The sequence below is a fragment of the Quercus robur genome, chromosome 8, assembly GCF_932294415.1.
Source record: "Quercus robur chromosome 8, dhQueRobu3.1, whole genome shotgun sequence".
NCBI lineage: Eukaryota > Viridiplantae > Streptophyta > Magnoliopsida > Fagales > Fagaceae > Quercus > Quercus robur.
In genome coordinates, this window is record NC_065541.1 from 48206383 (window position 1) to 48219230 (window position 12848).

At 31.4% G+C, this 12848-nt stretch overlaps 1 protein-coding gene and 1 long non-coding RNA gene across 3 annotated transcripts; one reads left to right on the forward strand and one right to left on the reverse strand.

Annotated features, from left to right (window-relative positions):
- Positions 1 to 438: 438 nt before the first annotated feature.
- On the forward strand, positions 439 to 8195 carry LOC126696763 (transcription factor HHO5-like). Of its 2 annotated transcripts, none has more exons than XM_050393466.1 (5): positions 439 to 692; positions 952 to 1046; positions 3788 to 3909; positions 6030 to 6150; positions 7823 to 8195. In XM_050393466.1, the coding sequence occupies exons 1-5, from the start codon at positions 533 to 535 to the stop codon at positions 8054 to 8056; spliced, it is 732 nt and encodes a 243-aa protein (XP_050249423.1). In that variant the 5' UTR covers positions 439 to 532; the 3' UTR covers positions 8057 to 8195. The 2 variants fall into 2 exon arrangements, with proteins under 2 accessions (XP_050249423.1, XP_050249424.1); XM_050393467.1 differs by having other exon boundaries at positions 440 to 692; positions 970 to 1046.
- Positions 8196 to 9550: 1355 nt separating this feature from the next.
- On the reverse strand, positions 9551 to 12254 carry LOC126696764 (uncharacterized). The gene is made up of 3 exons (XR_007646098.1): positions 12055 to 12254; positions 10908 to 10993; positions 9551 to 9957 (listed from the first exon to the last, which is right to left on the reverse strand). It is a non-coding gene; the product is annotated as an uncharacterized LOC126696764 (long non-coding RNA).
- Positions 12255 to 12848: the final 594 nt, after the last annotated feature.

The window sequence follows — 12848 nt, forward strand, 5'->3', positions numbered from 1 at the left end:
GTTTTAAAGTGTTGTACAAAACACAAACGCAACACTTGTCCAAAAATAATTAATCACTTGTCATGATTGTGTTCTATTTCAATGCACTGAATGAAAGTCTTGCACCTAGTTCTTTACTAAACCAAAGGAAGGTCTAGTAATTACTCTAACCACGGCGCCTAATTAATTAAGCTAGTTATTAATTAGTAATTGAGCCTATATTTGAATGAGCAACACCGGTTGGTCATAAGAAAATTTCACGTAACCTTTTTTTCCTTTCCTAGATAGTAATTAAGAAACGGTCTAAGCAAAGAATTACTCAAAGTAGCGATTCGATTACATGTCTGTATTATATATAAGGTATTATAGAATGTTCAATATTCTGACCTCATAAAAAGAAGATAATAGTAATAATAAAAATAAATGAGAAAGAATGTTATAAAAAGTCCTTTTATTGTTTTCAAAAAGTCTATGGTCTTAGACTCAACATTGTGTTTGTGTGGTTGCTGCTGCCTTCATATTTAAGGTAGTTGTATCCATATTATCTTGTAATATGAGCTTCTTTATTTCTCATCAACTCCAGAAAATGAAAAATTCAGACAGAATCGGATCAGTAAGGCAATACAACAAATCTGAACTTCCTCGATTGAGGTGGACCGCTGAGCTTCATGATCTCTTTGTTGAAGCTGTTGAGCACTTGGGTGGCAAAGACAGTAAGTTCTTATGGGGTTTCAATTCTGGTTTAGCTAGTTTTATTTATGACTGCAGAAGATTATGCTGATTCATGTTGCAAACAAAGTGCAAAAAGATTTGAGCAAAGCTTTTTGAAATAACATGTCTGTTTTTTATGATGCCCTAAATTTGGGTTTTGCTGGCATATGTATACATTATTCCAAACAAAGAGGGAATAAAACCCATCAATATTGATGTATTTATATCCCTTGATATTATTTTCTGACGAAGACTTTATAGATATTCTTGGTTTTGCAGAAGCAACCCCAAAACGCATTCTGCAGATGATGAGTGTCAAAGGATTGACGATCTCTCACGTCAAAAGCCATCTTCAGGTATAAATTTTTCAAATTCCATGAGTAGTAGCATGTATACTTGTGCCTACAAAAAATAGGAGAAGCTTAAACAGATCATATTCTCTCTCTTTTGATAAACAGAATTCTAGCTCATGGATTAGATGTGACATGAAACTTTCTTGTCTGATAATAATAAGTCCTTGATAAGTTTGGCCACAACATTAATGATTCGGATTATCAAAAAATTTCTCTCATTTTAACAGACTTTAAGCAAAAGAATTCTTAAATGGCACGAATTAAAGCAATAATATTCTACCTTTTATTGATGAACTTCAATTAGTTTCCATTACAACTTTACAAGAAGAAACATTCATCTTATTCAACCTTTGTGTGCTTACACCTTTTTATCATTTTTCATCCTTATTTTCTTTAAATTTTATGTCTCCCAAATGACAAATAGATGTGGCCTTAATGACAATAAATGTGATTTCCACCTTGCAAATTGGCTTATAGATTTCTGCCCACCTGTCACTATAAAGCACTCTCTAATGAGCTGAAATCCTATTACTTGAAAAATGACTACCTGATAGGTCTCTATTATTAAAAGACTAGCCATTATTTAGGCCAAGACTTTTTATACATATCATGCAGCATTAAAATATAGAGATGGGTTAGGTATGCTCTGTGAAAAGAAAGCTTAAAAAGTAAGGGCGGTACTAAGTTAAGCTGCAAAAGCAAAACCCAGTAGGCCATAATTCCAGTTGGTTGGGCTGGTGGTTTAGTCCCTAACCAAGTTTTAATAACATACTTTTTTTTTTTCCTCATTATTAGCAAGCACCAAGATTTGAATCCTTACTCTCACTGAATTTATATGTTTCCTTCTTTCCTTTTCTTTTTTGTTGCATATCATTGTTTATATTCTACAATGACATGTGCTGACAAAGTGAATCCAACTTTTAGCCGTATATATGATTATAGGCTATCATATGGATTGGTGATAAGATCATGAAAAATTACAAATCCAAGATAAAAGTCTAAACATATGCATGGATTTTCACTCAAATTCAAAATTTGTTAAAAGTCAGACTCTACAAAGAATAATAGGAGAGTATTTTGGATTAAGTGAAAAATCAACAATAATAATCGATGTGTTCGCATAGGTTTATAACATTTTCTTTAATAAAAAATAAGAATGTTACTTTTTTTTTTAATGAGTGATAAATACAACAGGATTTAAATTTATGATATTTGTTCTTTAATAATTACTTTTTATTATCGAGCTAAGACATTAATTGGTTTTTTTCTTTTTGTAAATGGGATTTGAATCCTAGTCTTTTATTTAATGAAAAGATATTTTACCAATCGAGCTAACTAAAACTCCTCATAAGAATGTTAATCTCCAACAAATCAAACAAAATTTAAAGGATAAAAGTGTATACCATAAAATATAAATAATTTTGTAACTATAAAAGATTATACCAATAGCATCAACACAAATTTTTAATTTTGAAAATATAATTCAATTAAATAGAAAGTTAATTAATCATTCAACTTGCATTGTCTTCATTTCTCTTATGTGTTTTTGATATGCCATATATATTGTGAATAGAGTCTCTCATCTTGGTGAGTGATTCAATAGACAATAACAATTAGAGTTAATAGAAAAGTATAATATGTATAATGTCAATTAAAGTTAGGGATTTAACTTAGAGAAGTGATGGATTTTTTACAAAGGTCTTAGAGAAGTTTCTTTTATTTTAAAAGTTAGCTCTAATGTTCAAACAATTGGCTAAAATAAATGTAAGGGGTGTGTTTGTTACGTTAGAATTTTTTATAGAAATTGTTAATTCCAGAGAATTTGTAAAAATATTTTCGTTTGTTTGATAAAATTTCCGATAATAATTACAATTCCCATGAATTGCAAATTGTAACTCTGATTTAGGTTAAGAAATTCAAATACTGCATGTCTTGTATATGTGATAAATACAAATGTGACACTTAAAATTCATCTTTTCAAATTTTTATTTCTTAAATCTTAAGCACATAGCTAGTTTTAAAACAATTTTTTTCACACGTATTAGATGTTTATATATGTTCAAGGGTACTTTTATCAATTAAAAAATTGTCAATGTTGATCAGATTATTAAAACTATAGTGAATAAACGAATATGTATATGATTATTTAAGTCATTACAATTTATAGTTTTAAATAGTGTTTTTATAATATAATTTAATTAAGTTTAGATTTCAAATATATCTAAACAACATAAATGTCAACTTCCACAAATTTTCACATGAGTTTAAAGTTTAAACTCTCAATAATTTAATTTACAACTCTTAAAACTAAATTCTCAATACCCAAAATAATTGCCAATAAGCCTGGTTAATTAGAAGGTATTGCGTGCAAAAATTGTAAGCTCATGGTAGAACGGTTAATGCAAGGGTGTTGGCCAATGTAAACTCTCACAATTTGTGTTGGAGTTTTAATTTCTCTCTATATACATATAAGGAGGTTAATAGGGGCGTCAAGAGCCTTATAACTTTGTGGCGTGACATTATTAAGAGAACTAGGATTCTAATCCTCTTCTTTCATTATTGTAACTATAGAATAAAGAGGGGTTAGATATCTTTCATGGGTTATAATTCTATCATTAGGTAGACCATATTAATCGATCCTTGCATTTTGGTATATTTCTTTCTTTATTAAATTACTTTACCCCATAATACATGTTGATATTCAATAATAATAATCTTTTCTGTCAATAATTCTCTACCATTAGATGTATAGAAGTATGAAGGATCGTAGTAACATCAGTGTACTGGTTCCAACGAAGCACTACTTACGTGAAAGAAAAGCACATTCTAAAGATCTCAGAACCTTTTCTGTTTGCTCTCCTCAGAGGTAATTTGCGTTGACCATATTTTTGTTCTAGCCATTATTTTAGCCGCAACTCTCGGTCACAGAGCTGGAATCGGTGTTCATATTCACATGCAATTATTTTGTCTCTATGTTTTTATTTTTTTCTTCTTTGGCAAAGGATCTGAGGAAACAATTTCTTTCGAGGGTTTCATGGCAGTGAGTACGCACAACACCCTTGCATTAAAATAATACCGGTGTCAACACGTTTGAAAACTCAGGAATTCCCTTCCTTCTTTTTTTTTATTTCATACTAAGCAAATTTGGGATATTAAGATTATTATTTTTTAGTAAGCATTATTTTGTAATATGTGTTTTGGGTCAGTTGATCTTTTTATAACTCTAATAGTTACAATAATTGGTCAGGGAATTTAAATATTAGTTCTTCTCATAAAAAACATATAATATTTATCTCTAAGTTACTTGACTTAATCTATATATAATGACACATAAATGGTTGTAAAAGAGTATTTTTTGATAGAGTGTTGTCAAGAGTCTTGTAATTCAACTAATTAGTATCTTCTGATATTTTCAATCTAGGGTTTAAATCGCTCTTTCTCCATTTATTAAATTACAAAATAAAAAATTGTGGAGTGTCAAAATATATAGTAGGGGCTTTTTTTTGACAATTCTCCAAAGCTCGATAAATATTAGCAGGGACGTAGCTATCTTTGGACTAATTTTTTTTTAAAAAAAGTATTATTATATATATGTGTGCACTAATTTTAGCAATTTTGTTATATGAAATTACATTTTTTCCCTTAAACAATATTATTGATTCTTTTAAGAGTAATGTTGTACTCACAAACTTTTTTACAACATTTTTACAAACTATTTTAGTAGCAAATTCTTATTGTGCACATGGACCCACCACTCACATCATTTTTTTACTTACTAGTTACCACTTATTACATCAATAATTTATAAAAAAAAGTTTGTAGCGCTAGTATTTTCCTCATTTTAGTAACTATAAAAAAATTTATAGATCTAAAACAAAATACACAAGCCCAAAAAAATAGCTTAACAACAAAAATTACCAATAATAAAACTTTAAAAAAAATTAAGCTCAGTTAACCAATTTTATTCAAAATAAACAACCCTATCATTTAAAAAATTATAAACAAAAATAATTTTGTTCTTACTGACCAAAAAAAAAATTCTAAGCAACTAAATAGTAACAGAGTTAAAGAATGAAACCGTTGTACACAGCTAACAGTAAAGCCGCCCCTTGACTTAAAACTTTAGCTCTGTCCCTGAATATTAGTGCTACTCACCTTTTGTTTTTTCTTCTTTTTGGGGTGTATGTTTTTATCCCTATAAAGTTTACAGGCTCCAGACAGTATAAGATGGGGTTTTGTTTTTATTGAAGATTATAAGATGGGGTCTCTGAAATGCATGTCAATCAACAAATAACGATAAAATTCAAAAACACGTGTTTTTGAAAATGTTTGATATGTACAAGTACAACTAGATCATCAATTTGGCAGTAATATGTGGAAACGAAATAGGCACTTACAGTTGCTTCTGGCCTTCTTTAACTAGCATATACAGAAGTATTGTAACCACACACAGTGGCTTAATAACAATCAACCGGTGCATTTGGAATATATTTAAACTTATGGGTTTTCGTCAACTCACAAGTTCTTTTATTAACTTGGAGTTGATCTTTAGTATTTTATGATATTTCTATGATTTTAATTTGTAGCAGATATATTATAATGCAGAAAAAAAAAGTATTTTTTTTTTCTCCATATTGTGTTGACTATTTCTCTCCTACTAAAGGGTTATGATAAATAAGGTATATATCTACGGAGTTTTGGCCTCTTCCACAGGCTGCAAAAGATAGTAACATACTACCTAGATAGAGAATTTTAATTTATTTTAATGTCCTGTCAAAATGGAGGCATTTTAAATAAATCCCACCTGTTACTTTGTCCATTTCCTCAGTCAATACTTGACTAAACCTTGATCTATGAGAATTGGTAAAGAGCCTTTTCTATACACACACACATCAGGAAAAGACAGCTTAGAGAAACTATACTCATTAGGAAAAACAACCCCATTCTTATTAAATAATATCTTCTTTTTTTCTCAATATTCTACAGACCATTGGGGGATGAGTTAAGACAAGGGGAATATGACAGCAGGGTTTTTGGACATGAAATCTTTTCTGAAGACAGCAACAGGCTTCTACAAACAATCGAAGAAACTAGCAATCGGCATCAGGTATACTCTCAACCTTTGGATGACATAAATGCATGGCATGCGCACACACATGCATGCAAACAATATGAGAGAGAGAGAGCAATGACTGTAGAAGAGAAATATGATTCTACTCACTGAAGAATCATTAGATAATTAATACAGAAAATTAATTAATGACATTAAAATTTATAAGATACGGTGCTTAAACCTCCAAGGATGACCATGGTTTTAGTTTGATTAAATTGCATTTTTAGTCATCTTTGTTTAAAAATCGTTATTATATTTAAAATGTTTCAAAACGGTTTTACAATCTTTTGTTGGTGTAAAACACTAACGTATCAAACAAAATTATTAAAACCAACGTCACTTTAATGATGTGGCATGAATTTTATTTGCTAGGTTAGTATTTTTTTTATTATAAGAATCCATTGATTCTTATAAAATTGAGATAGTTTGAGTAGTTCTTTGAGGAAACTAGGCTTCCTAAAGAGTCAGAATGCAAAGAGAGAGAGATTAAGAGAGTATTTATACAGTATTTTTCAACTAACTATAACTAACTACTTTTGCCACATCAATTACAACTAACTACCATTGCCACATAAGAAATTATCCTAAGTAAGTTCCAAATTAGAAAAGCTTTGACAGCACAACACAGTGCACAAGAGCAGCTTGATTCACAGCAGAGCTAACCCTATCATTTTTCATCCAAAGACAACAATGAAGACATTTTCGGAACAATTTTAAATATATAAAAATGAAAGTGAAACATTTCACAATATAAAGAAGATTTTAAAACAAATATCAAAAGTTGAAAAAGAAATATACAATTTAACTTTTTCGTTTCTAATCCCATATCAATATGTTTATAAGAGTAAGCAGTAAGGATATGTAATAAGTGTTTAAGCGACTTAATTTGGAGGTTAAAAAACTGTTTTTGGAGGTGGGCTTGCAACTAAAACTCTAATCAGACCTCATAAACTTTTTTTTTTAAATGGAATAAACCTCATAAACTTAATTCTATCATTTACTTAACAAAAATTAAAATTTAAAAATCGTGAAAAGAAAATGAAGAACAAAAGGTTGTCCTGTGTCAAGGATCTCATAATAAAGTAATTTGAATGGGATTAATTAATTTCATTTATTTATTTTGCTTCTTTCTTAGGTACAATTGTTTTAAAGTTTCAGTTCTTTTTAGTTACAAAATTATATTTTTACACTTTAAATAAAATAAACTGTGATGCTTTAGATTGATTGGATATTGATTAAGTGTGTGTTGTGTAGGTATGTGATAAAACCCAAATCAAGCATATATCGGTTTGATTTAGGTTTTAACAACAATTACAAAGAACCTCAATTATGGCATGTATGACTAGCATTTTTTCCTTGCTCATTGTGACTAGACTAATCATTTTGAGATATAACCCATAGGGTCATGACATAAACTAAATATGTTAAAACAAATAAGTTCATCTAATCTTTGAAAATTGAGAACATGATCCGTTGTATATGTTCATGCATGCAATGCCATGTTATGACCTTCACTAGTTAAAACAAATAAGCTCATCTTGTATGTGTACATGCATGCTAAGTTCATTTTGTATATGTAAATGCATGCTATGCCATGTTATGAGCTTCACTGCTTGCTTTCGTATGGAGTAATTAAGATTATCATGCATGCATATTATCTTTGCAGGATACAAATACATGCTTAGTTTGTAGCATGTCCAATGAAACCAGTGGACCTGATGAAATTTGCGAGCTCTCACTATCCTCGGCTCCTCCAGCGATGCATAGTGTAGAAGAGAGAGAGTTCTGGCCTTTAACTGATTATAACATTCCTGATTCTAGTTCCTTAAATGAATTCATAAACATTCCCCATTTCCACTCCCTTGGGAGCAGTAGCATAAACTTGGATCTAACCATCTAAATTACCTATCAAGATTAGATATGCACTTCTTTGTTTGTATTTATCCTCTCAGTATGTTAATACGAATTAGACTGTTAGTAGAAAATTAATTAAAATATGACAAAAATGAGGAATTGAAGTTTTTTTATATGGGTATGAATCTAAACTATATATATGTGGATGTTAGCTAATCTGAGTAGAGAATTTATAATAAACTATTAGTTATAAAGGTTCTCAAATCTGCTCCAATTCCCACCAGATTCCTAGAAATCTCAACAAACAACTTCACTAAGGTTTACTGTATAGGGACATTAATAAATTCATTTGATAGTAGACAATATTGTCATATGACATTAGGAAATTATAGGGGATCATACCCTCAAAGTTTTGCATAAATGACAGCTCCACTGATATTTGTGATTATTCTAACAGATGCATATTGAAATCTCTATTTTGTCCTGAATTTGTTCTTGATTAAGCGATATAATTAATGTTCTTAATTTTTGGGTAAATATATCAGGTGGCTCAAAGAGATTTTTTGGGTAAGTATCGGGTGACCCGAGTAAAATAGAGATTTAGTTGAGAAATCAATAAACTAAGGAAAAATCAAGAACGTTATAGCTTAGCTAAGGGTACTTTAGTCCACAAAAATAAGGTAACTAGAGAAAAAAATATTTCATCATGTCAATTATGCTGATAACAAAGCTCAAGAGGGAGGTTGTTATTTCTACAAAACTTTAGGGGTCATTCTCATTTCCTTATATATAATAAATAAATAAAAATTCAAGGCACGTTATAAGAATAATAGCTCTAATCTCACACTAGGAAAGGGGAAAATATGGCTCTGATAACATGTTAGAGAAATTAACATGGGTAAAGAAAGAAGAGATGATATAAGTGGGGAAAAAAATGAAAATTTTAATGTGATTATCTTAATGGCCTACACCCCGATACAAATTCCGAAACGACTACATATTTACCATTGACTATAGTTTTACAATGCATGCATTGAAGGGTTTCTATTTAAGAAATAGTATAACATGACAAATACAATAATTGCAAAACCACTATAGTATATGATATTATAGAAAGCCAAGGTATTCCACGTACAACACAACACAATGCAATAGTAATGTTATTCTCATATTAATATAATAATAAGGTTTTTAATAAAAAACTAAACGAAGGTATAAGTTTTCAACAAATGAAATGGTATATTGAACAAGTTTAATTAGTTTAAAGATTTCCACTTGATTCCAAGAAAAGAGAAAGAATTTGAAAGAAAAGCCTATTTGTCATTGTAAATCCTAAAGGGCAATACAAAAGATCATATCACATCTAAGAAAATTGAGGTTAATTAGTTTGTGTTCAATTCTCACTTCTCTTTTTTAGATGATTGCATTATATGTAATGTTGGGGATGGCAACAAGACAAGATGGGTTGGGGTTGCATTAGGGTGTCTGTCACGCCCCAAACCCAAAAGGGTCCAAAGCATGAAACACCGAGCCTTCAAGAGGTATTGTAGTGATTTTTTTTTTTTTTTTCCATTTGATAAAATAAATAAATTTATTGATCTCTCCACAATACAAGTTAGAGCTCCATGACACATTTACAAGCAATACAAACTACAAATCATGTGTCTCCAAATACACTTAACAATCCAACGTTCCAAATAAAATAAACACAAAGCCATGATCCTCTCTAAGGTATGCAACCTCAATAGAAAATCTAGGCCTACTACACCCAAGGCTAACAAACGTCAAGTATCCAACCTCCAATAGAATTGATTATGATCTCGTTGAACTTTGCAAGATTGAGTCATCAACTATTAATGGCCCAAGTCTCCCAATTTAATATAGCACTCCAATCACCACCAATAAATTAAGCTCCATGCCCGACGTGTAGCTAATTTATCTGAAAAACTGTTGGAGATTGGGATGAGCTAAAGCCCAGTAAATAGCATAATTAATGGGGTGAGAGAAATGCAAGTTTCATGATAATAAACATTTTACAAAACATGTTATAATTTGGGAATTTCCATGAAAATCCAGCAAATCCATTTTTCTTAATAAAATAACAAGAATGATTAAAAGAATGTAGCACCAAGCTTTTTCAAAGTATTCCAACATGTAACTACGTACTATTACTGTGAACTATCAAAACACCATTTTTAAAACCTAAAATCCAACCCAAGGCCACGTGATAAGCCGCCATTAAGATGTTAGGTATGCCACAAAGACATCAAGTAATGCCACAAAGACATCAGTTATGCCACGAAGATCAATTATGCCACAAAGACATTAATTATGCCACAAAGACATCAATCCGCCACAAAGACGGGGTGCCAAGATACCAATGTCATAAAGACTACGACATCTGGCTGGGTAATCACCGGGTAGTCACGTGTTACAGCCCACGGGTAAAAGCATAAAGAGCTCACAGTTTACATGAAATCAAAACACTGTTCAATTTCAAGTAGTTTCACAAAAACCCTTGAATACCCAATACAAGGTTCTCAAATTTTTTAAAATCATTTCTTGTCAATAACATTTTCTATCAATTTCCCAAATATCACAAGTCAAGATAAAACATCTTTAGAATTTGCAAATAATGCAACAAATCCATAAAAGCCATTCTCAAGAATTATATCAAAGATGTTTATCTCTTCCATACTAACAAATCATACATTTCCCCATATGCAATATTAAACATGATGCGCTTTTCATATTTATAATCATATATGATAGGGTCACAACACAATACTTTTTAAGAAAAACATAGTTCCACAAATAATTTTCCAAAATGTGTTTGATCCAAACAAAGTTTATGCAACATGATTATTTTCCAAAAATCCCATTAAAAAGCTACTTACCTTAGCAGTCCATTCCAAATTTACCTCAACCGGGCACCGCATTCAACCAATCAAGTTACTAGTTCCATCACCAAGTACTTTAGAACCTAGAAACACAAGTATCAAGCCTATTAAAACAAGGCCTACAACAAAATTACACTATCAAATTTGTCTCCATAAATCCGAGAAGGTTCCCTCAAAAATCAAACCTAAGGCCCTAAAGCCTAGTTTGACCACCAAGACAAGTACCCCTATCCAAACAGGAACCAAACAAGCATCCAAGAAACTCATAGTGCTTACACAACCAAAACATTTTAAATTCATTGCCGCAATAATGTGCATCATAAGATAATATAGCATACTCATGAATCTCTTTGGGTACTAAATAATATAAAAGCTAAAGATAAGATCAACCAAGGTTTGGGATTAATTCCACAATTTCTCAACGTTTTAGTCTTACCTTCAGATTCAGTACATAGCAGGGCAGCCATTTTGTAAAAATTGTTTGGTCAATGAAAAGTTATCTGATTACTTCAAAACTTTAAGGGAACATTCCCCTATATTTATAAATTGTACCACAGAAAATTCAGCCCAAAACGATTTTTCTGCAATTTATTAAAAATCATGCATTGCGGCTGACTCAAATCTGTCATGACAGCTTTAGAAAATTGCTAAAGTTGTAAGACTAGTCCAAATTATTTGAGAATTCACTCACATTAAACCACCAAATTTAAAGCATATTAAAAACAAGGAATCAAACCCAAAAATCACATATAAACAACTTATCAAACACTTGGTATGCAAAAGCACATGCTCACACTTAACTTGCATAAATTCATAGTTATCACCCCACGCACACCCACATTTGCCAAAGTCATTTAAAATGCAAAGAACACACTTCCAAAAATCACCCAAACTTCCACAAAATCAATCCACACGATGGATCAAGGAACCCAAATTTTAACGATGGAGAAACCCCAAATGATCACCATTTGTAAAAACCCTTAACCATTTAACAATTAAGCCCACAAAATCAAAAACCCATATACAAAATTACAAGAACATCACCCAAGAAGCTCATAAATCTCATGAACATCATTATCAAAGCTTAGATTAAAATAACCTTAGGCAAAAGTATAAAACCCACTAAAAGATTAGATATTTTTACCTTAAATCAAAAAAGATGAATATGCCTTCGAGGTTCCTAGAGAGCTTTGCGGTGATCATGCTGGAAAAAATGGTGGAGATGGTGGGGAAGGAGGTACACGGTGGGAGAGAGTGAGGGAGGAGTTCTTGTTATGTTTGTGAGGAAAAATGAACAAAAGAAAAGTGTAGAGGGACACTTACTTTGACCGGCCAAAGAGGGAGAGAGGGAGATATTTTGAGAGAATGTGTGGGGGTAAGTGGGGTCACACGTGTGGCTCCTTAAAAAATCTGATTTTTTTTTTTTTTTTGGGCTGGGCTGGGCTGGGCTATCACAATGTCCCATTCCCATCTTGTTCTCTCCTCGAGACAACACACACACACACACACACACACACACAAAACTCTTGTAGAGTGAGAATTGGGCAGGTTGGGGACTAGATGGATTGAAGATATTTTTTCATTTCTAATAATGTGGTTTTATATTACTCATGCAAGGTTGTTTCTCAATCCATTAGTTTCTCTGTATCTAAGAAAGCTCCTCCTTACTCCTCTTAGACAGTAGAATAGTGGTCCCTTCTCTTTGAAAGTGAGTTAGTATTCCTCAAAATAACAAGTTTATTTCAAGGTTTTTGGGTTTTTTTCATGGGAGTTTGGGAAACAGTCAAGTGCTTTTTCTTCCATCCCGTAGTTTTTGAGTTTCTTCCTCTCTGTAGTCTTTGAGTCATTGTTTACTCATGGAAGATTTGACCTCTAATTGGACTCGTCTCACTCTGTCAGACAAAGAAGGCCAGGTTGCTGTCTCGACGAAGAATGCAA